Source organism: Oncorhynchus gorbuscha, linkage group LG07, assembly GCF_021184085.1.
Source record: "Oncorhynchus gorbuscha isolate QuinsamMale2020 ecotype Even-year linkage group LG07, OgorEven_v1.0, whole genome shotgun sequence".
Taxonomy (NCBI): domain Eukaryota; kingdom Metazoa; phylum Chordata; class Actinopteri; order Salmoniformes; family Salmonidae; genus Oncorhynchus; species Oncorhynchus gorbuscha.
Window position 1 is genome coordinate 14,653,400 of NC_060179.1, and position 26,977 is coordinate 14,680,376.

A 26,977-nucleotide genomic window follows, 5' to 3' on the forward strand; every position below is an offset into this window, starting at 1 on the left:
ACGGTTGACCAGGGCAGCTGTAGCAACCCAGAAATTTGACAAACTGACTTATTGGACAGGTGCCATCCTATGACGGTGCCACGTTGAAAGTTACTGAGTTCTTCAGGAAAGCCATTCTACTGCCAATGTTTCTCTATGGAGATTGCATGGCTGTGTGCTCAATTTTATACACCTGTCAGCAACGAGTGGGGCTGAAATAGCAAATCCACTCATTTGAATGGTGTCCACATACTTTTGTATATATAGTGTATTTAGATGCTATTTATAAACGTTTTATAAAAATTACACATCAAATAGCCTAACAATGAGGGGAAAGGAGTCAGTTTGAGGATAAACCCAGCCAATAGTGTTAAACTCAGCTGGTTTTATCTGGCTAATAGCCTAAATAAATGGGATGCATTATTCACTGTAAATTCATTTAAATCAAATCCAATTTAAGAGGCTCCCCTGGTCTCCTGAAGTTCTAATTTTTTGTGTGCAAATGTTTTTACAAAAGCCTGTAGGTCCAGGTTGCAGGGCCAACTGTTTTCTATACTGAGTATTGCCAACCCAGACAGTCTTTCCTGAATAATGCTGTAGATATTGTTATAAGGGAGTGTGAGACTATTGACACATGTAACTGCCAGAGTTTTATTGTTGTTATTAATATAGTTTACAGAGTGCTAAAAGTGCTGCTGTTGCTAGCTAGCATGCCCTTCTGTGATGTAGACGGTTAGCTGAGCTGCCTATCAGTGCTGGTGTTGCATTATGGGAGATGTAGTTTGGCCCTCTAAGGTCTGAATGGGATAGAGGCGATTTCACGTTGTAACTTGTTTATGTTGCAGTGTTTTTGTACATGAGTTGTGTTATTTTGCTACTGTCAACACTGAAAGCACCGAGCAATGTATTGGGGATGAGAGACAGGATATGTGTTTTACCTTTCTTCATGCTCCTGTGTAGAACAACTTGTCAGATGGTGCATTGGAGACTGATGTGTTCCTGTCCTGTCTTTTCACAATACTATTGCAGGTATGGTTCTATTGTCTAAGAATTAAGATGATACATTCTTTGCATTAAGGACTGGTTATTATTTTATAGTATACATTATGGCTTTATGTATGAGTGTGATTGTGTGAGTCCGAGAAAACACAGAGAGAAAGAACAACTTGTCAGATGGTGCATTGGAGACTGATGTGTTCCTGTCCTGTCTTTTCACAATACTATTGCAGATCAACATAAAACCCTAAAAGACAGCCGTGGTGTCGCTCTTCATTTCTTGGTTCTCCTGTGGTGCATAAGAACGTGGTGTCGCTCTTCATTTCTTGGTTCTCCTGTGGTGCATAAGAACGTGGTGTCGCTCTTCATTTCTTGGTTCTCCTGTGGTGCATATAAGACCCGCTACCCGACACCATTCTGTATACTTCTGGCCCTTCTTTGGACATTGTGTTAACAGCCCTCCAGGCAAGCTTCAATGCCATTACAACTCTCCTTCCGTGGCCTCCAATTGCTCTTAAATACAAGTAAAACGAAATGCATGCTCTTCAACCGATCGCTGCCTGCACCTGCCCGCCTGTCCAACATTACTACCCTGGACGGCTCTGACTTAGAATATGTGGACAACTACAAATACCTGGGTCTCTGGTTAGACTGTAAACTCTCCTTCCAGACCCACATCAAACATCTCCAATCCAAAATTCAATCTAGAATTGGCTTCCTATTTCGCAACAAAGCATCCTTCACTCATGCTGCCAAACATACCCTTGTAAAACTGACCATCCTACCAATCTTCGACTTCGGCGATGTCATTTACAAAATAGCCTCCAATACCAAACTCAATAAATTGGATGGAGTCTATCACAGTGCCATCCCTTTTGTCACCAAAGCCCCATATACTACCCACCATTGCGACCTGTAAGCTCTCGTTGGCTAGCCCTCGCTTCATACTCGTCGCCAAACCCACTGGCTCCATGTCATCTACAAGACCCTGCTAGGTAAAGTCCCCCCTTATCTCAGCTCGCGGGTCACCATAGCATCACCCACCTGTAGCACGCGCTCCAGCAGGTATATCGCTCTGGTCACCCAAAACCAATTATTTCTTTGGCCGCCTCTCCTTCCAGTTCTCTGCTGCCAATGACTGGAACGAACTACAAAAATCTCTGAAACTGGAAACACTTATCTACCTCACTAGCTTTAAGCACCAACTGTCAGAGCAGCTCACAGATTACTGCACCTGTACATAGCCCACCTATAATTTAGCCCAAACAACTACCTCTTTCCCTACTGTATTTATTTTATTTATTTTGCTCATTTGCACCCCATTATTTCTTTTTCTACTTTGCACATTCTTCCACTGCAAATCTACCATTCCAGTGTTTAATTGCTATATTGTATTTACTTTGCCACCATGGCATTTTTTTGCCTTTACCTCCCTTATCTCACCTCATTTGCTCACATCGTATATAGACTTGTTTATACTCTATTATTGACTGTATGTTTGTTTTACTCCAGATGTAACTCTGTGTTGTTGTATGTGTCGAACTGCTTTGCTTTATCTTGGCCAGGTCGCAATTGTAAATGAGAACTTGTTCTCAACTTGCCTACCTGGTTAAATAATGGTGAAATCAAAATAAAATACAGATGCACAAAGATATACAGTGGGGCAAAAAAGTATTTAGTCAGCCACCAATTGTGCAAGTTCTCCCACTTAAAAAGATGTGAGAGGCCTGTAATTTTCATCATAGGCACACTTCAGCTATGACAGACAAAATGAGCATTTTTTTTCTCCAGAAAATCACATTGTAGGATTTTTAATGAATTTATTTGCAAATTATGGTGGAAAATAAGTATTTGGTCAATAACAAAAGTTTATCTCAATACTTTGTTATATACCCTTTGTTGGCAATGACAGAGGTCAAACGTTTTCAGTAAGTCTTTCACAAGGTTTTCACACACTGTTGCTGGTATTTTGGCCCATTCCTCCATGCAGATCTCCTCTAGAGCAGTGATGTTTTGGGGCTGTTGCTGGGCAGCACAGACTTTCAACTCCTTCCAAAGATTTTCTATGGGGTTGAGATCTGGAGACTGGCTAGGCCACTCCAGGACCTTGAAATGCTTCTTACGAGCCACTCCTTCGTTGCCCGGGCGGTGTGTTTGGGATCATTGTCATGCTGAAAGACCCAGCCACGTTTCATCTTCAATGCCCTTGCTGATGGAAGGAGGTTTTCACTCAAAATCTCACAATACATGGCCCCATTCATTCTTTCCTTTACACGGATCAGTCATCCTGGTCCCTTTGCAGAAAAACAGCCCCAAAGCATGATGTTTCCACCCCCATGCTTCACAGTAGGTATGGTGTTCTTTGGATGCAACTCAGCATTCTTTGTCCTCCAAACACGACGAGTTGAGTTTTTACCAAGAAGTTCTATTTTGGTTTCATCTGACCATATGACATTCTCCCAATCTTCTTCTGGATCATCTAAATGCTCTCTAGCAAACTTCAGACGGGCCTGGACATGTACTGGCTTAAGCAGGGGGACACGTCTGGCACTGCAGGATTTGAGTCCCTGGCGGCGTAGTGTGTTACTGATGGTAGGCTTTGTTACTTTGGTCCCAGCTCTCTGCAGGTCATTCACTAGGTCCCCCCGTGTGGTTCTGGGATTTTTGCTCACCGTTCTTGTGATCATTTTGACCCCACAGGGTGAGATCTTGCGTGGTGCCCCAGATCGAGGGAGATTATCAGTGGTCTTGTATGTCTTCCATTTCCTAATAATTGCTCCCACAGTTGATTTCTTCAAACCAAGCTGCTTACCTATTGCAGATTCAGTCTTCCCAGCCTGGTGCAGGTCTACAATTTTGTGTCTGGTGTCCTTTGACAGCACTTTGGTCTTGGCCATAGTGGAGTTTGGAGTGTGACTGTTTGAGGTTGTGGACAGGTGTCTTTTATACTGATAACCAGTTCAAACAGGTGCCATTAATACAGGTAACGAGTGGAGGACAGAGGAGCCTCTTAAAGAAGAATTTTCCACCATAATTTGCAAATAAATTCATTAAAAATCCTACAATGTGATTTTCTTGATTTTTTTTCTCTTTTTGTCTGTTATAGTTGAAGTGCACCTATGATGAAAATTACAGGCCTCTCTCATCTTTTTAAGTGGGAGAACTTGCACAATTGGTGGCTGACTAAATACTTTTTGCCCCACTGTATACCACAAATAAGGGTTTGTTGATATTTGAAACCACGCAACTCAAACACTGGTTCACCACACTGGTTCACCACACTGGTTCACCAGAATGAAGTAAATCGCAAACCGCTGTTTTGTTAAGACGTCAAGAACTGTTCTCGGCAGAAGACGATCATCTGTTTGCATCAGCCAATTTATTGGCTGTATTAGTATCCAGACGACCTGCCCCCAGAGCTTCCTATACAGTTCATCTCTTTCTGTAACTTGTTGAGGAGGCAATTAAAGCGAATGAGAGGCTCAATTAAAGATGTTGCAGAACTGTATTATTTCAAGCCCTCCATCCTTCTGCCCAGTTTCCCTGATGTTGCTACGGCAAACAAGCTGTTTTTACCTGCCCTGTAACTTTCGTTTCTGCACAGATCGATTTCTTAACTAAAACTCAGAAAGAACTTTCAAAGAGGCATTAGGCTCTCGGTCTGATATTCGCTTTTGAACACCTGAATAAGCTCCACTCATTTCACTGGCCCATCGTAGCCTTGACGGTCAATCAAAAGTACGCCAAGTCCTGAGGCACTTTTTCAGTCATGTCCTGAAACAAACACTTTGCTTCCTACTTCATCTGGAAATGTAAAAGATGTATGACTGACTTTAGGGATGGTTACTATCAAAATGATTTACTGAATTTAAAAAATCACATCCGTGGGCCCCCAGAGCTCGTGGGCCTCGTTCCTTGCGGGTGCTGCGGGTGTGTCCAGTACGTCAATGCATGACATCGGTATACAATTTCAAAACTTCGTCCAGCCATTGGTAGCTATGAGACCTTATCAACGGCTGTGCATCGTGGAGCTAAAATGAGTCTTCTTTAGAATGGATTCACAACATACAGGCTACAAACATATGAATACAGACAATATACATCTTATACAGTAGGCTGAGTAGCGGTGACATGTAGACGGATTCTCTGGGTTGTATTGGGATGCGCTGCAGAACTGCATCTGTAGAGGGAGGAATGAGAGAGATGCAGATCGGTGGAAAAGGCACCGGTCAGGCAACGAGATAAAATACATTTTATACTGAGGTAAAATTCGTTTTATACGGAATATTCCGTGGATATTCATTTTTTTCTAATAACTAGCTATTGAACCAATCATGCCATGACTATAAAAATGGAATATTCTGAATCGGGGGGGGATGCAGAACGATCCTCGCCTTTTTTTGGATGTTGATTTTGATCTTCTCCATTCACCCCTGATTAAGAATATACAATTTTCATAGTCATGGCACGCTTTGTTAAAGAGTTAATGACGATTGAAATACGAAATCTTCATTTTTTTTAAATTTCGGCCTGTATATAAAACTTTTTTTTATTTTAAATATCCACCGAATATCCTATGTCAAATGTATTTTACATCTGTTTATGGCGCCTTCATGTAGTCAAATAACCCCCCCCCCCCCAAAAAAAAGACAATGTGTCCTCCTTCTTGCAGGGTGTGTGGAAAGTTACTTGCGTAACAATCAGTTATATAAATTGCATAAACAAGTTTATAAAACTGTTACCTAATTTTGAACACGCAGCACAAAATCGATATGCTATAGAAACATATTTGCATGTAATTATATGGACATGCTCATTGCTTTATCTCCAAGTTTATTTAGTTCGTATAGTCAGAGTCTTTGTTTCTTTGGTCGTTCTGAGCTTGTTTCATCTTTTCTTCACAGCCAATATGTTGAGGAAGATTTCAAAGTGCGACCAAGCCCAAGTTCTGACTGCTCAGAAACAGTTATATAACCTCCAGGAGATTATGTACCATTCAGAGTTATATAACCTCCAGGAGATTATGTACCATTCAGTTATATAACCTCCAGGAGATTATGTACCATTCAGTACCATTCAGTTATATAACCTCCAGGAGATTATGTACCATTCAGAGTTATATAACCTCCAGGAGATTATGTACCATTCAGAGTTATATAACCTCCAGGAGATTATGTACCATTCCTAGTTATATAACCTCCAGGAGATTATGTACCATTCAGAGTTATATAACCTCCAGGAGTTATGTACCATTCAGAGTTATATAACCTCCAGGAGATTATGTACCATTCCGAGTTATATAACCTCCAGGAGATTATGTACCATTCGAGTTATATAACCTCCAGGAGATTATGTACCATTCAGAGTTATATAACCTCCAGGAGATTATGTACCATTCAGAGTTATATAACCTCCAGGAGATTATGTACCATTCCGAGTTATATAACCTCCAGGAGATTATGTACCATTCAGAGTTATATAACCTCCAGGAGTTATGTACCATTCAGAGTTATATAACCTCCAGGAGATTATGTACCATTCCGAGTTATATAACCTCCAGGAGATTATGTACCATTCCGAGTTATATAACCTCCAGGAGTTATGTACCATTCAGAGTTATATAACCTCCAGGAGATTATGTACCATTCAGAGTTATATAACCTCCAGGAGATTATGTACCATTCAGAGTTATATAACCTCCAGGAGATTATGTACCATTCAGAGTTATATAACCTCCAGGAGATTATGTACTATTCAGAGTTATATAACCTCCAGGAGATTATGTACCATTCAGAGTTATATAACCTCCAGGAGATTATGTAACCTTCAGACCTCAAAGTAATGTATCCTTCAGGAGGAATCCACCCCAAACCCCAGCGTTACATTACCTATGGTAACCCATGTTCTGTCCTCCGCAGTGTTAAATGTTGTGACTGACAGAGGAATGTTACAACTCACATGTTGCAGCCCTGAAGGGTATGGAATTAACATGAGGACTATGCTTTACCTCACTCTGAGGATACTGTGTGTATATGTGTTGGTGCATTCATGTGTGTGTGTGTCTTCATGCTTACATGTGGATTTCAGGGTGGAGGTTGTTCATACCAGGAATTAGACTGGTCTAAATAGGTAAGTCCTATCATTGTTGGGGAGAGGAGAGAGAAGGAGGATAAAAGGAGCGAAGAGGGGAGAGAGAAGGAGGAGAGGAGAGAGAAGGAGGAGAAAATGAGCGGAGAGGGAAGGCGAGGAGAGGAGAGAGAAGGAGAAGAGAGAGGAGAAAGAAAAGGACAGGCGAGAAAAGGAGAAGAGAGAAAAGGACAGGAGAGAAAAGAACAGGAGAGTGAAGGAGGAGAGAAAAGGAGAGGAGATGAGAGAAAAGGAGCGGAGAGGGAAGGCGAGGAGAGGAGAGAGAAGGAGAAGAGAGAGGAGAAAGAAAAGGACAGGCGAGAAAAGGAGAAGAGAAAAAAGACAGGAGAGAAAAGGACAGGAGAGTGAAGGAGAAGAGAGAAAAGGAGAGGAGAGAAAAGGACAGGAGAGAGAAGGAGGAGAGAAAAGGAGAGGCGATGAGAGAAAAGGACAGGAGAGAAAAGGACAGGAGAGAGAAGGAGAAGAGAGAAAAGGAGAGGAGATGAGAGAAAAGGAGATGAGGAGAGAAGGGGAGGAGAGAGAGAGAAAGGAGAGGAGGAGAGAGAAGGGGAGGAGAGGAGAGAGGAGAAGAGAGAAAAGGAGAGGAGGAGAGAGAAGGGGAGGAGAGGAGAAAGGAGAAGAGAGAAAAGGAGAGGACAGCAGCAAATCATTCTGCTTACATTGTTGACTTCTCCCCACCTCCTCGTGCAGTTGTATAAGGGTGAGATTTACATCTTTGAGGGATGGAGAGGGGAGGGACTAACTGGAAACAAGGGGGAGAAGAGGGGAGGAGTAGAGAAGAAAAGAATGTTGGAGGATATAAGGACCCTCAGTCAGCTCCCACCTTACTCATTTTCCTCCTCACACACAACCCGGAGAGTCGAGCCGTCACACACACAGATCTGTAACCATGAGGCTGAGCATAATGGGAGTTCTGCTGTGCGCTACGCTGGTCGCCTGTGTCAACGTCATGCCTCAGAAAGACTTCAACCTGGAGAAGGTGAGAGAGAAAGAAAGACTGAGAGAACTGATAAAACAAATGAGAAAGGCTACAACAACAAAAAGAGAGCAGGCAAAGAGTTGAGAGAAGAGAGCTGTACAGTACAAGTGCAGAGAGAGAAGAGATTCTGGAGTTGAGGAGGGTCAGAGTAGAGAGAGGACAGTGGATCATCTGCCATGACTATTAAATCAATTTGCATTGTGAGAATGAATGAATAGTGGTTCTTCTTTTTCTTCAAACTATATTCTCTCTCCCCAGATGGCTGGTAAGTGGTGGGCCGTGGGCTTTGCCACCAACGCCAAGTGGTTTATGAACCGTAAGGCTGGTATGAAGATGGGAACTTCCATGATGCTGCCCACTGCCGGAGGTGACCTGGACATCAGCAGCACCAACCAGGAGTGAGTTTGTGTGTGTCTGTGTGTCTGCGTCCATTTCACGCATACTGATGCTGCTCTTTCTCTCAGTGCTGATGGCTCTTGCTGGAGGATGACCCATCTGGCCAAGAAGACTGACATACCAGGCCGCTTCACCTTCACCAGCCAGCGTGAGTTCATTCACACACACACACACACACACACACACACACACACACACACACACACACACACACACACACACACACACACACACACACACACACACACACACACACACACACACACACACACACACACACACACACACACACACACACACAGTCAACATAACTTCATATCTCTTTCTCTCTCTCTCAGGTTGGAATAATGAAAATGACATGCGTGTAGTAGCTGTCCAGTATGATGACTTTGCTCTGATCCACACCATCAAGACCAAACACGGAGTAACTGACGTGGTCAACAAACTCTTCAGTAAGTCTGTCTGGCTGCCTGCATGTCTGAAATTCATTCACACCTTTAGATTCTCATGTTTTGTGCCATTCATCACAATTTCACTTTGGTCTCTGGTTTTAGCATGGTCATGTTACAGGGGGGTTCTGTTAACCTGGTTGTGTTCTGTTAACCTGGTTGTGTTCTGTTAACCTGGTTATGTTCTGTTAACCTGGTTGTGTTCTGTTAACCTGGTAGTGTTCTGTTAACCTGGTTATGTTCTGTTAACCTGGTTGTGTTCTGTTAACCTGGTTGTGTTCTGTTAACCTGGTTATGTTCTGTTAACCTGGTTGTGTTCTGTTAACCTGGTTGTGTTCTGTTAACCTGGTTATGTTCTGTTAACCTGGTTGTGTTCTGTTAACCTGGTTATGTTCTGTTAACTTGGTTGTGTTCTGTTAACCTGGTTATGTTCTGTTAACCTGGTTGTGTTCTGTTAACCTGGTTGTGTTCTGTTAACCTGGTTGTGTTCTGTTAACTTGGTTATGTTCTGTTAACCTGGTTGTGTTCTGTTAACCTGGTTGTGTTCTGTTAACCTGGTTATGTTCTGTTAACCTGGTAGTGTTCTGTTAACCTGCTTGTGTTGTGTTAACCTGGTTGTGTTCTGTTAACCTGGTTGTGTTCTGTTAACCTGGTTGTGTTCTGTTAACCTGGTTATGTTCTGTTAACCTGGTAGTGTTCTGTTAACCTGCTTGTGTTGTGTTAACCTGGTTGTGTTCTGTTAACCTGGTTGTGTTCTGTTAACCTGGTTATGTTCTGTTAACCTGGTAGTGTTCTGTTAACCTGCTTGTGTTGTGTTAACCTGGTTGTGTTCTGTTAACCTGGTTGTGTTCTGTTAACCTGGTAGTGTTCTGTTAACCTGCTTGTGTTGTGTTAACCTGGTAGTGTTCTGTTAACCTGGTTGTGTTGTGTTAACCTGGTCGCGTTGTGTTAACTTGGTCGCGTTGTGTTGACCTGGTTGTGTTAACCTGCTTGTGTTGTGTGAACCTAGTTGTGTTGTGTTTACCTAGCTGTGTGTGTTAACCTGGTCGTGTTGTGTTAACCTGGCTGTGTTAATCTGGTTGTGTGTGTTTACCTGGTTGTGTTGTGTTAACCTGGCTGTGTTAACCTGGTTGTGTTGTGTTAACCTGGCTGTGTTAACCGGGTTGTGTTGTGTTAACCTGGCTGTGTTAACCTGGTTGTGTTGTGTTAACCTGGCTGTGTTAACCTGGTTGTGTTGTGTTAACCTGGTTGTGTTGTGTTAACTTGCTTGTGTTAACCTGGTTTTGTTGTGTTAACTGGGTTTTGTTGTGTTTACCTGGTTGTGTGGGTAACCCAATTGCGTTAACCTGCTTGTGTTAAACATTTTTGTTGTGTTTACCTGGTTGTGTGTGTAAACCTGGTTGTTTTAACCTGGTTCTGTTGGGCAAACCTGGTTTTGTTAACCTGGTAGTGTTTGTTAACCTGGTTGTTTTAATCTAGTTGTGTTAACCTGGTAGTGTTGTGTTTAACCTGGCTAGTGTTGTGTTTTGGTTGTGTGTGTTAACTTGGTCGTGTTGTGTTAACCTGGCTGTGTTAACCTGGTTGTGTGTCTTTACCTGGTTGTGTTTTGTTAACCTGGCTGTGTTAATCTGGTTGTGTGTGTTTACCTGGTTGTGTTGTGTTAACCTGGCTGTGTTAACCTGGTCGTGTTGTGTTAACCTGGTCGTGTTGTGTTAACCTGGCTGTGTTAACCTGGTTGTGTGTGTTTACCTGGTTGTGTTGTGTTAACCTGGCTGTGTTAACCTGGCTGTGTTAACCTGGCTGTGTTAACCTGGTTGTGTTGTGTTAACCTGGCTGTGTTAACCGGGTTGTGTTGTGTTAACCTGGCTGTGTTAACCTGGTTGTGTTGTGTTAACCTGGCTGTGTTAACCTGGTTGTGTTGTGTTAACCTGGTTGTGTTGTGTTAACTTGCTTGTGTTAACCTGGTTTTGTTGTGTTAACTGGGTTTTGTTGTGTTTACCTGGTTGTGTGGGTAACCCAATTGCGTTAACCTGCTTGTGTTAAACATTTTTGTTGTGTTTACCTGGTTGTGTGTGTAAACCTGGTTGTTTTAACCTGGTTCTGTTGGGCAAACCTGGTTTTGTTAACCTGGTAGTGTTTGTTAACCTGGTTGTTTTAATCTAGTTGTGTTAACCTGGTAGTGTTGTGTTAACTTGGTCGTGTTGTGTTAACCTGGCTGTGTTGTGTTTACCTGGTTGTGTGTGTTAACCTGGTCGTGTTGTGTTAACCTGGCTGTGTTAACCTGGTTGTGTGTGTTTACCTGGTTGTGTTTTGTTAACCTGGCTGTGTTAATCTGGTTGTGTGTGTTTACCTGGTTGTGTTGTGTTAACCTGGCTGTGTTAACCTGGTCGTGTTGTGTTAACCTGGTCGTGTTGTGTTAACCTGGCTGTGTTAACCTGGTTGTGTGTGTTTACCTGGTTGTGTTGTGTTAACCTGGCTGTGTTAACCTGGCTGTGTTAAGTCGCTCTGGATAAGAGCGTCTGCTAAACGACTTAAATGTAAATGTATGTAAATGTTAACCTGGTTGTGTGTGTTAACCTGGTTGTGTGTGTTAACCTGGTTGTGTTGTGTTAACCTGGCTGTGTTAACCTGGTTGTGTGTGTTTACCTGGTTGTGTTTTGTTAACCTGGCTGTGTTAATCTGGTTGTGTGTGTTTACCTGGTTGTGTTGTGTTAACCTGGCTGTGTTAACCTGGTCGTGTTGTGTTAACCTGGTCGTGTTGTGTTAACCTGGCTGTGTTAACCTGGTTGTGTGTGTTTACCTGGTTGTGTTGTGTTAACCTGGCTGTGTTAACCTGGCTGTGTTAAGTCGCTCTGGATAAGAGCGTCTGCTAAACGACTTAAATGTAAATGTATGTAAATGTTAACCTGGTTGTGTGTGTTAACCTGGTTGTGTGTGTTAACCTGGTTGTGTTGTGTTAACCTGGCTGTGTTAACCTGGTTGTGTTGTGTTAACCTGGCTGTGTTAACCTGGTTGTGTGTGTTAACCTGGTCGTGTTGTGTTAGTCTGGTCGTGTTAGCCTGGTTGTGTTGTGTTAACCTGGCTGTGTGTGTTAACCTGGTCGTGTTAACCTGGTTGTGTGTGTTAACCTGGTTGTGTGTGTTAACCTGGTTGTGTTGTGTTAACCTGGCTGTGCTAACCTGGTTGTGTTGTGTTAACCTGGCTGTGTTAACCTGGTTGTGTGTGTTAACCTGGTCGTGTTGTGTTAGTCTGGTCGTGTTAGCCTGGTTGTGTTGTGTTAACCTGGCTGTGTGTGTTAACCTGGTCGTGTTAACCTGGTTGTGTGTGTTAACCTGGTTGTGTGTGTTAACCTGGTCGTGTTGTGTTAACCTGGCTGTGTTAACCTGGTTGTGTTGTGTTAACCTGGCTGTGTTAACCTGGTTGTGTTGTGTTAACCTGGCTGTGTTAACCTGCTTGTGTTAAATTTTTGTGTTGTGTGAACCTAGTTGTGTTGTGTTTACCTAGCTGTGTGTGTTAACCTGGTCGTGTTGTGTTAACCTGGCTGTGTTAATCTGGTTGTGTGTGTTTTCCTGGTTGTGTTGTGCTAACCTGGTTGTGTTGTGTTAATCTGGTATTGTTTGTTAACCTGGTTGTGGTAACCTCGTAGTCTTGTGTTAACCTGGTAGTTTTGTGTTAACTGGGTTTTGTTGTGTTTACCTGGTTGTGTGTGTTAACCTGGTCATGTTGTGTTAACCTGGCTGTGTTAACCTGGTTGTGTTGTGTTTACCTGGTTGTGTTGTGTTAACTTGCTTGTGTTAACCTGGTTTTGTTGTGTTAACTGGGTTTTGTTGTGTTTACCTGGTTGTGTGGTTAACCCAATTGTGTTAACCTGCTTGTGTTAAACATTTTTGTTGTGTTTACCTGGTTGTGTGTGTTAACCTGTTTGTCTTAACCTGGTTCTGTTGTGCTAACCTGGTTGTGTTAACCTGGTAGTGTTTGTTAACCTGGTTGTTTTAATCTAGTTGTGTTAACCTGGTAGTGTTGTGTTAACTTGGTCGTGTTGTGTTAACCTGGCTGTGTTGTGTTTACCTGGTTGTGTGTGTTAACCTGGTCGTGTTGTGTTAACCTGGCTGTGTTAACCTGGTTGTGTGTGTTTACCTGGTTGTGTTTTGTTAACCTGGCTGTGTTAATCTGGTTGTGTGTGTTTACCTGGTTGTGTTGTGTTAACCTGGCTGTGTTAACCTGGTAGTGTGTGTTTACCTGGTTGTGTTGTGTTAACCTGGCTGTGTTAACCTGGCTGTGTTAACCTGGCTGTGTTAACCTGGTTGTGTTAACCTGGCTGTGTTAACCGGGTTGTGTTGTGTTAACCTGGCTGTGTTAACCTGGTTGTGTTGTGTTAACCTGGCTGTGTTAACCTGGTTGTGTTGTGTTAACCTGGTTGTGTTGTGTTAACTTGCTTGTGTTAACCTGGTTTTGTTGTGTTAACTGGGTTTTGTTGTGTTTACCTGGTTGTGTGGGTAACCCAATTGCGTTAACCTGCTTGTGTTAAACATTTTTGTTGTGTTTACCTGGTTGTGTGTGTAAACCTGGTTGTTTTAACCTGGTTCTGTTGGGCAAACCTGGTTTTGTTAACCTGGTAGTGTTTGTTAACCTGGTTGTTTTAATCTAGTTGTGTTAACCTGGTAGTGTTGTGTTAACTTGGTCGTGTTGTGTTAACCTGGCTGTGTTGTGTTTACCTGGTTGTGTGTGTTAACCTGGTCGTGTTGTGTTAACCTGGCTGTGTTAACCTGGTTGTGTGTGTTTACCTGGTTGTGTTTTGTTAACCTGGCTGTGTTAATCTGGTTGTGTGTGTTTACCTGGTTGTGTTGTGTTAACCTGGCTGTGTTAACCTGGTCGTGTTGTGTTAACCTGGTCGTGTTGTGTTAACCTGGCTGTGTTAACCTGGTTGTGTGTGTTTACCTGGTTGTGTTGTGTTAACCTGGCTGTGTTAAGTCGCTCTGGATAAGAGCGTCTGCTAAACGACTTAAATGTAAATGTATGTAAATGTTAACCTGGTTGTGTGTGTTAACCTGGTTGTGTGTGTTAACCTGGTTGTGTTGTGTTAACCTGGCTGTGTTAACCTGGTTGTGTTGTGTTAACCTGGCTGTGTTAACTTGGTTGTGTTGTATTAACCTGGATGTGTTAACCTGGCTGTGTTAACCTGGTTGTGTTGTGTTAACCTGGCTGTGTTAACCTGGTTGTGTGTGTTAACCTGGTCGTGTTGTGTTAGTCTGGTCGTGTTAGCCTGGTTGTGTTGTGTTAACCTGGCTGTGTGTGTTAACCTGGTCGTGTTAACCTGGTTGTGTGTGTTAACCTGGTTGTGTGTGTTAACCTGGTTGTGTTGTGTTAACCTGGCTGTGCTAACCTGGTTGTGTGTGTTAACCTGGTTGTGTGTGTTAACCTGGTCGTGTTGTGTTAACCTGGCTGTGTTAACCTGGTTGTGTTGTGTTAACCTGGCTGTGTTAACCTGGTTGTGTGTGTTAACCTGGTCGTGTTGTGTTAACCTGGCTGTGTTAACCTGGTCGTGTTGTGTTAACCTGGTTGTGTTGTGTTAACATGGTTGTGTTCTGTTTACCTGGTCGTGTTGTGTTAACCTGGCTGTGTTAACCTGGTTGTGTGTGTTAACCTAGTCGTGTTGTGTTAACCTGGCTGTGTTAACCTGGTCGTGTTGTGTTAACCTGGTTGTGTTGTGGTTGTAGGTCGCACTCCAGAGGTGAGCGCAGATGTCCAGAAGAAGTTCATGCAGTTCTCTCTGGATACAGGAATCCTCTCTGGGAACATTGTTTTCCTGCCCAACAATGGTACGACACCACACACACACAGATGTACAATATTATTATGGTGATCAGATACATATGAATGTGCTTCCCTGGTAGAAATCATCTCCTCACTCTTTTCTCCCTCCTCTCTATTGCAGGTGAATGTGCCGAGGCATAAATGTTCACTCATCCCATTCTCCCTCTGCTACTCTTCAACTGGCATCTGTCTCCATTTCACATCCAAACTCTTTTCCTGGAAGAAGACTGAAGACTGCAAACCCCAGCCACCCCCTCCCCCGGCAGAACAAACCCCAGCCACCCCCTCCCCCGGCAGAACAAACCCCAGCCACCCCCTCCCCCAGCAGAACAAATCCCTTCACCTTTAATCCCCACTATTCCTATAAACCACTGTACACATTATTTTTTTACTGCAGATTTCTCATTGAAATAAATAATCTTTAAAAACATACACATGATCCCTACTGTCACATTGGTCGGTGTCTGGTTGTGGTGACCTGGGTGGTGTTGATCTGGGTGGTGTTGACCTGGGTGGTGTTGACCTGGGTGGTGTTGACCGGGTTGTGTTTACCTGGTTGTGTTTACCTGGTTGCGACGACCTGGGTGGTGTTGACCTGGGTGGTGTTGACCTGGTTGTGACGACCTGGTTGTGTTAACCTGGTTGAGGTCTTCATATTCGGAGTGAAGTGTGAGAGGAAACAATGTAAGTAGAGGCAGCAATATCAAACAGGCTTTTGTTGCTTTCAGGAAAACGGTGTCGGAGCTATAGAAAGAGGAATTCTGAGTTGGATGACCATTCTAAATTATTTTTCAGTGGGAGCTCGTTTTTTTCCGAGTTCCCAGTTGTCCTGAACGCCGCATGAGGGAAGGAGGTTGGGTTGAGTCATCATTAAAATGACAGGGTGCAGGTGTGTGGTGGCTGGAGAGTGAGAGAGTAAATGTGGTGTACTCGGCCCTCTACTGGTAGAAGCAGAGAATGACACGAATAACACAGCAATTGTCAGGCTATTGCTTCAGTTACAAGAATATATACAGTATGTTTTTATTAAAATTCAGTTGACAAAATATTAAAATTATATATTGAGTGATTTATATCACAAATTCGAATTATTTTCAGCCAATTCAAATCTATATATTTCAATATTAAAAACAAAATAAACAACGCATAGTAAAAAGTATAACCATTTTCAAGGCTCATGGATTTAAAAATAACCAGAGCTTCAGCTACATGCAAAAATAACAAAGTTAATGCGTTTACCTAACTAACTGCTTCCCAGGCTTTGTCTTTCTTCTGCTTAGAGCAATTTATAACTGAGACAAGAAACACAAATAACATTCTACAGTATAAGCTCTAAGTGTTCTGTTCCACCATTACAGACAGAGGCTCTAAGTGTTCTGTTCCACCATTATAGACAGAGGCTCTAAGTGTTCTGTTCCACTGTTATAGACAGAGGCTCTAAGTGTTCTGTTCCACCATTATAGACAGAGGCTCTAAGTGTTCTGTTCCACCATTATAGACAGAGGCTCTAAGTGTTCTGTTCCACCATTATAGACAGAGGCTCTAAGTGTTCTGTTCCACCATCACAGAGGCTCTAAGTGTTCTGTTCCACCATCACAGAGGCTCTAAGTGTTCTGTTCCACCACCACAGAGGCTCTAAGTGTTCTGTTCCACCATCACAGAGGCTCTAAGTGTTCTGTTCCACCACCACAGAGGCTCTAAGTGTTCTGTTCCACCATCACAGAGGCTCTAAGTGTTCTGTTCCACCACCACAGAGGCTCTAAGTGTTCTGTTCCACCATCACAGAGGCTCTAAGTGTTCTGTTCCACCACCACAGAGGCTCTAGGTGTTCTGTTCCACCATCAGAGGCTCTAAGTGTTCTGTTCCACCATCAGAGGCCTACCCTGATAATATGCTCATTGGCTGGAGGGCACATTCATTGAGAAGGTACGGAAAGAGTCTCTCAGTGAAAGTGTGTGTAATAGTGTATAAATGTGTGTTATTATCAGGGTCAGAGAATGACAGCATCCCTCTGTCCCAGTCCAGCTGCACTCTGATCCTCTGCGGTTTCTTTCTCAATCTGAGCTGGATGTCTGGCCTCGGAGGGGACTCTACTTTATATCGAATATCACCATCAACATCATAACCATAAGCATCACAGGGGCGTACACACCAAAGGCTTAAACACCAGAATCCACTTTCTACTTTTGCCTTCCTCTGGACAGACTCTGCTATCACACCCAGGGCTGTATTAAACCCTACCTCAACGTCCCAGCTGTGTGTCCCGGAGGTAAAGCCCTCAGAGCCCAAGACTATTTCATAGTAATTAAACCTCTCTGGGTTTTCAGGAAGCTGCTGTCTCTCTTTATTGTATATGGCACTGGTCAGGTTCTCAGACAGGATGAGATTTGGGTTGGCAATGTTGGGGTCCAGAATCACAGGATCAGAGGACAGAGAACAGAGATACCGTGTTGGGTTGGGTTGGCAATGTTGGGGTCCAGAATCACAGGATCAGAGGAGGGAGATCAGAGATACAGTGTTGGGTTGGGTTGGCAGTGTTGGGGTCCAGAATCACAGGATCAGAGGACAGAGAACAGAGATACAGTGTTGGGTTGGGTTGGCAATGTTGGGGTCCAGAATCACAGAATCTGAGGACAGAGAACAGAGATACAGTGTTGGGTTGGGTTGGCAATGTTGGGGTCCAGAATCACAGAATCTGAGGACAGAGAACAGAGATACAGTGTTGGGTTGGGTTGGCAATGTTGGGGTCCAGAATCACAGAATCTGAGGACAGAGAACAGAGATACAGTGTTGGGTTGGGTTGGCAATGTTGGGGTCCAGAATCACAGAATCTGAGGACAGAGAACAGAGATACAGTGTTGGGTTGGGTTGGCAATGTTGGGGTCCAGAATCACAGAATCTGAGGACAGAGAACAGAGATACAGTGTTGGGTTGGGTTGGCAATGTTGGGGTCCAGAATCACAGAATCTGAGGACAGAGAACAGAGATACAGTGTTGGGTTGGGTTGGCAATGTTGGGGTCCAGAATCACAGAATCTGAGGACAGAGAACAGAGATACAGTGTTGGGTTGGGTTGGCAATGTTGGGGTCCAGAATCACAGAATCTGAGGACAGAGAACAGAGATACAGTGTTGGGTTGGGTTGGCAATGTTGGGGTCCAGAATCACAGAATCTGAGGACAGAGAACAGAGATACAGTGTTGGGTTGGGTTGGCAATGTTGGGGTCCAGAATCACAGAATCTGAGGACAGAGAACAGAGATACAGTGTTGGGTTGAGTTGGCAGTGTTGGGGTCCAGAATCACAGAATCTGAGGACAGAGAACAGAGATACAGTGTTGGGTTGGGTTGGCAGTGTTGGGGTCCAGAATCACAGAATCTGAGGACAGAGAACAGAGATACAGTGTTGGGTTGGGTTGGCAGTGTTGGGGTCCAGAATCACAGAATCTGAGGACAGAGAACAGAGATAGGGTATTATTTTATGTTATTGTTTGTTGATTGATGATTGTTGTTTGTTGTTGTTGATGATGAAGTGCGCTCTCTAATCCCCGAGCTACATGTGTGGACTTCTTAGCAACAAGGTGTTTAGCATTTGTAATGTAATGTGAAGATAATGAGAGATGACAAACTGTTGTGCAGAAAAGGTTATTGTTTTGGCTAAGTAGGTAATAGTATTAGTTTAATTTGCAGTGTTCAGCGATCTAGAAGAACTGTCATGCTCACTGTATTTCACAATTCCCTGCATCTCCTCCCAGACTCTGAACTGCAGGTTTCCCAGGTGTTTGGCCACGTCTATGAGTGCTCCTGAGACCAGCTGTGGATCCGGCAGTGTGCACTGGGTTCTGGAAGAACATTCAGGAGTCAGTGTTGCTGTAGGGTTGGGTTCAGAACCACAGAGAAGAGAAAGATAGGAGGCAGATCACTTACCTTATCCCTGTGACCTTATAGTTCTGAAGAAAAACAGAAGACAAGATTCAATTAAACAATCAATATTTATCAGTCAACCAATACACATACCAACACATCACGTCAATTTAGAGAGAGCAGTGCTGACCTTCAGGAATGAGATGTCTTCAGCTCTCAGCTCCTCCTCTAAGGCTCTGATTGTGTCTGAAAGTGATGATATCTCTCTGCTCATCTCCTCAATCTTCTCCTTCATCACCTGACTCTTCTGCTCCTCTTCCTCCCACAGAACAGCTATCCTCACCTCCTCTTCCTCTCGTAGAAACTGGTGGAGCTTCTCAAATTCCTTTCTCATCTGTATCTCTGTGCTCTGGGCCTTGTTCTGGAGACAGTGAGAGGAATGGTAGTAAACTATAGGCATAAACACTGGATCATACATATTCTGCACAACGCTATCGAGTCATTATCCTTACTTTAATATGCTTTGCTGTGTCATCACAGATTTCCTTAACTTCCTTCAAGCCCTTCAGCTTCTTCTGTAAAGGGCTTCAGGACCGTCTGGAGTTCCTCCTGGCATAAGCAGACGTTGAGTGAATATGAGAGAGAAATAGATGGAGGAGTCAAAGTGTATTAACAAAGGGGAATTTTTAGGAACATGATGTGAAATCAGGTTAGAATGCTGTGCAACTATAGTTCTTCATTGTCACTTAATATGCAGACAATGGCCGCTGTTTAATATTGCTGTCGTTTTAGTTTTTCTGTGTGTTTCTATTACTATTTGTATTCTACTGTACCCTGTGGTCCTGTGCAGCTTCGTCTATGGGGGCAGCAGTCATGTTTTTTGTGGGTTTTTGAGGTCTGACACACAACACAGATGGGCTGTTTATCATCCAGACAGAAGAGCTTGAGTTTCTCGTTGTGCAGATTGCAGTGCTCCTCAGACTCCCCTGAATCTCTCCGCCTCCTCTCCTGTAAGAAGGCCTCACACAGGTTCTTTAAGACCAGGTTACAGGGAGGATCTGCCCTTGACATTCCCTTTCTGCCTTCCCCCTGCAGTATTCCTGCAGACAGGCTTTACAGAAGCTGTGACTACATGACAGGATGACAGGATCCTTGAAGATGTCACAGCACAGGATAGATCGTCCTCTTGGAGAGATAATCTGGAAGCCATTTTGTTCTTGTGACAATCCCTCCTCTGGAATGACCGAGCCTTGTACAAAAGTTAACTTTCACTTGTTGACGCCCTGTACGCACAGCTCACAAAGTAAATAATAATTTCACCACTAAATTGCAATCTCAAAACAGACACAGCCCATGATTAAGCCCCTCGCCTTTACTGTGTCTGTGCCACAAGAGCTAACACAAATCTTCTGTAGGTTACATGGTATACAAAACACACCTGACAATGGGAGGAGAGGAGGGATTCTATAGGGTTGTGTCATCATTAGAATGACAGGGTGATTGGATGCTGTAATCTGTCCTCTACTCGTGGCTGTAGAGACATTTCAAAGTAAAACTCAGAAGTATTCCATAGGAGGGTTTTATTCACGTTACTTTATAAACATAGAAAGCATGAACAACGAGGGTAAAGAGAAGGAGTACAATGTTCTGCAGCCATTTTGTTTATATGAATAACAGCCATTTGTGCAGTTCATTGTGATACTCACTAAACAGAGGGATGGAAGTAAAACCTTTGTAGCCCACTTAACAATAGTTTTTTTTAACTAAATGAAACTAACATGAAATCTATTTGGTACAAAATATAAAATAATACAGTGTGACACTGAAACATTGTAGACATTGATCCCAGTGCTGGACTTAGACAATGTGTGATCCCAGTGCTGGACTTAGACAATGTGTGATCCCAGTGCTGGACTTAGACAATGTGTGATCCCAGTGCTGGACTTAGACAATGTGTGATCCCAGTGCTGGACTTAGACAATGTGTGATCCCAGTGCTGGATTTAGACAATGTGTGATCCCAGTGCTGGACTTAGACAATGTGTGATCCCAGTGCTGGACTTAGACAATGTGTGATCCCAGTGCTGGACTTAGACAATGTGTGATCCCAGTGCTGGACTGCTGGAGACAATGTGTGATCCCAGTGCTGGACTTAGACAATGTGTGATCCCAGTGCTGGACTTAGACAATGTGTGATCCCAGTGCTGGACTTATGTGTGATCCCAGTGCTGGACTTGACTTAGACAATGTGTGATCCCAGTGCTGGACAATGTGTGATCCCAGTGCTGGACTTAGACAATGTGTGATCCCAGTGCTGGACTTAGACAATGTGTGATCCCAGTGCTGGACTTAGACAATGTGTGATCCCAGTGCTGGACTTAGACAATGTGTGATCCCAGTGCTGGACTTAGACATACAGGCAACAAGCATCATTCACATGATGATGATGCGTCTGTATTTTAATGAGAACTTCAGCTTCCTGTCTCTCTGTGGCTCAGTCTTCATCCCAACACCACGGGTGACGTATCAAACATATATTTCTTCATCTGAAACAATATATAAAGAATATATATGAACAGATCCACTCTATTATCATCACATACAATATATTGACAATATCTCCCACTCAGTGTGTGTGTGTGTGCATGTGTGTGTGTGTCTCGCCTGTCTCTGCTTCCTCCTGGTCTGCATTTCCTGCTGCTGCTTTAGCCGCACCTCCTCCAGACTCAGACTCCCACCTGCATACACACACACACACACACACACACACACACACACACACACACACACACACACACACACACACACACACACACACACACACACACACACACACACACACACACACACACACAATTTTACGGAATCCACCCGTCTCATATAAACTAAAACAAATAGTTGTACCATGGTGCGCCCTTGTGGCTATAAACAGAACTACAGCAGATAAATCTACCTACAGAGACACAGTAATGTCTCCAGACAGTGCTCCACAAGGGAGAGTATGCTGGTGTTCTCCAGACAGTGCTCCACAAGGGAGAGTATGCTGGTGTTCTCCAGACAGTGCTCCACAAGGGAGAGTATGCTGGTGTTCTCCAGACAGTGCTCCACAAGGGAGATTATGCTGGTGTTCTCCAGACAGTGCTCCACAAGGGAGAGTATGCTGGTGTTCTCCAGACAGGGCTCCACAAGGGAGAGTATGCTGGTATCTACCGACAGAGACACAGTAATGTCTCCAGACAGTGCTCTACAAGGGAGAGTATGCTGGTATCTACCGACAGAGACACAGTAATGTCTCCAGACAGTGCTCCACAAGGGAGAGTATGCTGGTATCTACCGACAGAGACACAGTAATGTCTCCAGACAGTGCTCTACAAGGGAGAGTATGCTGGTATCTACCGACAGAGACACAGTAATGTCTCTAGACAGTGCTCCACAAGGGAGAGTATGCTGGTGTTCTCCAGACAGTGCTCCACAAGGGAGAGTATGCTGATGTTCTCCAGACAGGGCTCCACAAGGGAGAGTATGCTGGTGTTCTCCAGACAGTGCTCCACAAGGGAGAGTATGCTGGTGTTCTCCAGACAGGGCTCCACAAGGGAGAGTATGCTGGTATCTACCGACAGAGACACAGTAATGTCTCCAGACAGTGCTCCACAAGGGAGAGTATGCTGGTATCGACTGACAGAGACACAGTAATGTCTCCAGACAGTGCTCTACAAGGGAGAGTATGCTGGTATCTACCGACAGAGACACAGTAATGTCTCCAGACAGTGCTCCACAAGGGAGAGTATGCTGGTATCTACCGACAGAGACACAGTAATGTCTCCAGACAGTGCTCTACAAGGGAGAGTATGCTGGTATCGAGGAAGGAACGAATCTCCGACAGAGACACAGTAATGTCTCTAGACAGTGCTCCACAAGGGAGAGTATGCTGGTATCTACTGACAGAGACACAGTAATGTCTCCAGACAGTGCTCGACAAGGGAGAGTATGCTGGTGTTCTCCAGACAGTGCTCCACAAGGGAGAGTATGCTGGTGTTCTCCAGACAGTGCTCCACAAGGGAGAGCTGGGATATGCTGGTGTTCTCCAGACAGTGCTCCACAAAAGCTCCCTGGGGGAGAGTGACAGAATAAGAGCTGGTGTTCTCCAGACAGTGCTCCACTGAAGGGAGAGTATGCTGGTGTTCTCCAGACAGTGCTCCACAAGGGAGAGTATGCAAGATGGTGTTCTCCAGACAGTGCTCCACAAGAACCCGGGAGAGTCCATGCTGGTGTTCTCCAGACAGTGCTCCACATTGGGAAGGGAGAGTATGCTGGTGTTCTCCAGACAGTGCTCCACAAGGGAGAGTATGCTGGTGTTCTCCAGACAGTGCTCCACAAGGGAGAGTATGCTGGTGTTCTCCAGACAGTGCTCCACAAGGGAGAGTATGCTGGTGTTCTCCAGACAGTGCTCCACAAGGGAGAGTATGCTGGTATCTACCGACAGAGACACAGTAATGTCTCCAGACAGTGCTCCACAAGGGAGAGTATGCTGGTATCTACCGACAGAGACACAGTAATGTCTCCAGACAGTGCTCTACAAGGGAGAGTATGCTGTTATCTACCGACAGAGACACAGTAATGTCTCTAGACAGTGCTCCACAAGGGAGAGTATGCTGGTATCTACCAACAGAGACACAGTAATGTCTCCAGACAGTGCTCCACAAGGGAGAGTATGCTGGTATCTACCGACAGAGACACAGTAATGTCTCCAGACAGTGCTCCACAAGGGAGAGTATGCTGGTATCTACCAACAGAGACACAGTAATGTCTCTAGACAGTGCTTCACAAGGGAGAGTATGCTGGTATCTACCGACAGAGACACAGTAATGTCTCCAGACAGTGCTTCACAAGGGAGAGTATGCTGGGGTTCTCCAGACAGTGCTCCACAAGGGAGAGTATGCTGGGGTTCTCCAGACAGTGCTCCACAAGGGAGATTATGCTGGTTGCTGTGAAACATGTTAGAGCATGTCATTCTAATCCCATTAGACTCATTATTAACATTTAACTCTTCAAGGACTCACCTTGTTTATCACTGCATCTACAGTATGTGCTTGGAGTGTGTGTGTGTGTGTGTGTGTGTGTGTGTGTGTGTGTGTGTGTGTGTGTGTGTGTGTGTGTGTGTGTGTGTGTGTGTGTGTGTGTGTGTGTGTGTGTGTGTGTGTGTGTGTGTGTGTGTGTGTGTGTGTGTGTGTGTGTGTGTGTGTGTGTGTGTGTGTGTGTGTGTGTGTGTGTGTGTGTGTGTGTGTGTCACCTAGCTACAGATTGTAACTCCCCAAAACTGAACCATTATATTAGTAGTTACAGGTGTGGCTATACAAGGCGTAGGCAGAGATTTTTCAACAAACCTGGTTCTGGCAATAATACCTTCAACCTCAATTTGTGGAAACAGGAGTCTCATAAAATGTCCGTGTCCGTTTGAATTTAGAAAATGCTCAGTTATTAAAATAAATAAAGGTTTTGCTCCATGAAGCAATCCAACAATGTGTACCCCGCCATCTTGTCTATTTCAAGTCTTCTCTCATTGATGGAGACAGGTGTCTGTCATCGTGGACCCATCTGTCTCAATCAAAGATTTGAAAAATATATTCACATGTCAGTCATTTAGCAGATGCTGTTGTCCAGATTGATTTACAGGAGCAATTAGGGTTAAGCGTCTTGCTCGAGGGCACGTGGACAGATTTTCAAAACAGCAACCTTTGTGTTACTGTCTCAACACGCTTTACCGCTTGGCTACCTGCTGCCCCAGTGGTGCCACACACATTGTTCAATTACTTCAAGGTGCAAAACATTTAGATTTCTTTTTATAACAGAGCATTTTCTAAATTCAAACAAACCCTCTGCAGCTAGACACAGATATTTTACGAGACTCCTGTTTCCACGAATCGAGCATGAAGATAGTATCGCCTATACCAGGTTAGTTTAAAAATATCTGGCGATGTTTTGTATAGCCACAACTGTAACTACCAGTATAAATGTGAATTTGTGGGGTTAAATCACATTATCTGGTGTTACAATCTGTAGCCATGTCTCACCAACACTGCTGGGGTCAATGGAGACATAGAGCGTGGCTCTGCTCAGCCTCAGATCCTCCAAAGCTGCCAGCTCTGCCTCCGCCTCTGCACACCAATCAGAGACACACACTCCCTTAATCAACCAATTAAAACACACACACCCCTCCCTCCCCCCAATCAACAAATTAACACGGCAATTCATTTTAGGGCTTCCCCCTCTAGGCTGATCCTAGATGAGGATGATGATGGTGTGGAGGAACAGGAGGAAGAGGATGATAATGATGATGACAAGCACATTCATCCCAGTGTCACAAAACACAGTCAAAGACAAAGGACTCACTTTGCTGGATCTCTATTCTTTTCTTGGGGTTAGGAGGGATGACCGTGAAAGCTTTGTGACTGAAACCGACAAACAGAAATTCATTCAATAAAATGTCATGCCAATGTGACAAGCCAGTCTGGCAGTTCACATCAAATTGGACAGGCTTTCAGCTAAGCTACTCTGAAATTCAAATGCCAAACGTCTAAGTGACAGTTTGTAACATGTAATAAAGGGCCTAACAGGATCTGGTGAGGGTACAGAGCTTGACACAACACCTGCGTGCCAGCTGGTGGTAGGTAGGATTATACAACCAGCAGCAGGTGGCTTGGTGCTGAAGACTGAGCTATTTCCAGCTACCAGCTAGCTGTATACAACACACCACACACCTGCAAATAATAATAATAATAATAATATATGCCATTTAGCAGACGCTTTTATCCAAAGCGACTTACAGTCATGTGTGCATACATTCTAACCATACAGATAGGGCTAGAGTATACTGAGGTAGGTTATAGGAGTCCTCTAATAGGACACGAGTGACCAAGCCTTCTGGAGAGCGACTGGGTGTGCAGGCTTTCATTCCAACCTTGCTATAGAGTAACACAACTGGTTCAGCTAATCAAAGGTCCCAGCTGAGAATCCAGTGTGTCGGACCAGGGCTGGAGCCTGGAGTAGCCTATAAGTATTCAAACCCAGCAACACTCCAGGACCAGGGTTGACTACCCATAGGGCCTTCTTGGAGAGGACAAGTACTTCAGCTGTCCCTCTCACCTCTGAATTGCATAGTGCGCCCTGGGTCTCGAAGTCCGTTCCTCTTCCTGCCTCGCCTGAGATGCTTCTTTAGACTTGGAAGAAGTTACAGTTGATTTTGGAGACGTGGCTGTTGGTTTTTGACAGAGCACAGCTGATTTCGAAGAGGAGAGTGTTGATTTGGGAGCGGTGGAGGTTGATCTCGCTCTCCTATCGCACCTGGGAGCGCACAGCTTGACCTGCTGCTGGGTCTTCGTGGTCTCGCATCGGTCGCTATGGATACATCTGGGACAGCTCGACGCCCGCGGTTTGCGAGGAGCTGTGACTTTGTGTTGAGTTGTCAATGCTGGTTTCGTTTCAACCGGTTTTGTTTTCACTTCGACGACTCTTGTTTTCGTTTCAATAACAGGCTTTTGCTTGATAACCCTTGTGGTCGGCATTTTATCAATAACAAATATATAGGCTAGGTCAAGGCTCCAAATAAATTCCTTATCATCTCACCTTGTCAATAATAGTTGATTCGGTTCTACAATGGTTTTATCAAACCTCTGAATTAGTAGGCTATTAGCCTGTGAGGTGCTGGATGCTGTGGAACTGTCTGCCTTCACCTGGCAACCGCTTGTTGACGTGGAATCCCGTGCCACGCGCAGGCTGCCGGGGCAAATTAAATTCAAAAGGTTTTAACTGTAATCCGATTACTGACTGGGCAGAATCCCCAAAGGATGCTTGACCTTGTAATGAGCATAGCAGCAGGAAGTGGGGTTGCGGAGGGCACCCCCTGAAAAATCATAATACAAAATAGATAATACTTTTTTCAACAAAATCTATATCCTTCTTGGAAAAAATAGCCTTTTTTTCAACAACAAAAAACTAATCTTTTTGACGAAAAAATAATTTCACGCTAGTATTAGATATACAGTAGACATCTGTAGTTAGGGTAAAATATTTTTTTCAGCATCTCTGCAAAAAAGGTAGTTCATTTACGAACAGTGTCTTGCAGGATTCAATAGTCATAAATTGTAAGAGTTGTTTGCTCTGCCATTTTTTCTGTGATGTCATTCTAATGGGATCCATAAAGAACACAACCATGTCTCTTTCTCTGTGATGTCATTCTAATGGGATCCATAAAGAACACAACCCTGTCTCTTTCTCTGTGATGTCATTCTAATGGGATCCATAAAGAACACAACCCTGTCTCTTTCACTGTGATGTCATCCTAATGGGATCCATAAAGAA

General features: G+C 44.0%; 2 protein-coding genes and 1 pseudogene across 2 annotated transcripts; 1 reads left to right on the top strand and 2 right to left on the bottom strand.

Moving 5' to 3' along the window:
• The first annotated feature begins 7,936 nt into the window (after positions 1 to 7,936).
• On the top strand, positions 7,937 to 15,199 carry LOC124039509 (lipocalin-like). The gene is made up of 6 exons (XM_046355547.1): positions 7,937 to 8,101; positions 8,360 to 8,499; positions 8,566 to 8,645; positions 8,836 to 8,949; positions 14,664 to 14,765; positions 14,882 to 15,199. The coding sequence occupies exons 1-6, from the start codon at positions 8,012 to 8,014 to the stop codon at positions 14,899 to 14,901; spliced, it is 546 nt and encodes a 181-aa protein (XP_046211503.1). The 5' UTR covers positions 7,937 to 8,011; the 3' UTR covers positions 14,902 to 15,199.
• A 2,882-nt stretch (positions 15,200 to 18,081) lies between these two features.
• On the bottom strand, positions 18,082 to 19,495 carry LOC124040476 (annotated as a pseudogene).
• A 1,395-nt stretch (positions 19,496 to 20,890) lies between these two features.
• On the bottom strand, positions 20,891 to 26,426 carry zgc:194621 (uncharacterized protein LOC795037 homolog). Its single transcript, XM_046354992.1, has 5 exons — positions 25,763 to 26,426; positions 25,010 to 25,068; positions 24,691 to 24,774; positions 21,284 to 21,357; positions 20,891 to 21,165 (listed from the first exon to the last, which is right to left on the bottom strand). The coding sequence occupies exons 1-5, from the start codon at positions 26,179 to 26,181 to the stop codon at positions 21,121 to 21,123; spliced, it is 681 nt and encodes a 226-aa protein (XP_046210948.1). The 5' UTR covers positions 26,182 to 26,426; the 3' UTR covers positions 20,891 to 21,120.
• Positions 26,427 to 26,977: the final 551 nt, after the last annotated feature.

What these genes read in the sequence shown, in the direction of transcription:
- LOC124039509 (XM_046355547.1), top strand. Translation starts at nt 8,012, where the DNA reads ATGAGGCTGAGCATAATGGGAGTTCTGCTGTGCGCTACGCTGGTCGCC. An exon ending in AAGACTTCAACCTGGAGAAG is followed by an intron (nt 8,102 to 8,359) that starts GTGAGAGAGAAA and finishes CTCTCTCCCCAG; the next exon opens with ATGGCTGGTAAGTGGTGGGC. An exon ending in TGTTTTCCTGCCCAACAATG is followed by an intron (nt 14,766 to 14,881) that starts GTACGACACCAC and finishes TCTCTATTGCAG; the next exon opens with GTGAATGTGCCGAGGCATAA.
- zgc:194621 (XM_046354992.1), bottom strand. Translation starts at nt 26,181, where the DNA reads ATGCCGACCACAAGGGTTATCAAGCAAAAGCCTGTTATTGAAACGAAA. An exon ending in GCGCACTATGCAATTCAGAG is followed by an intron (nt 25,069 to 25,762) that starts GTGAGAGGGACA and finishes TGTCGGTTTCAG; the next exon opens with TCACAAAGCTTTCACGGTCA. An exon ending in CATTGACCCCAGCAGTGTTG is followed by an intron (nt 21,358 to 24,690) that starts GTGAGACATGGC and finishes GTGTGTATGCAG; the next exon opens with GTGGGAGTCTGAGTCTGGAG.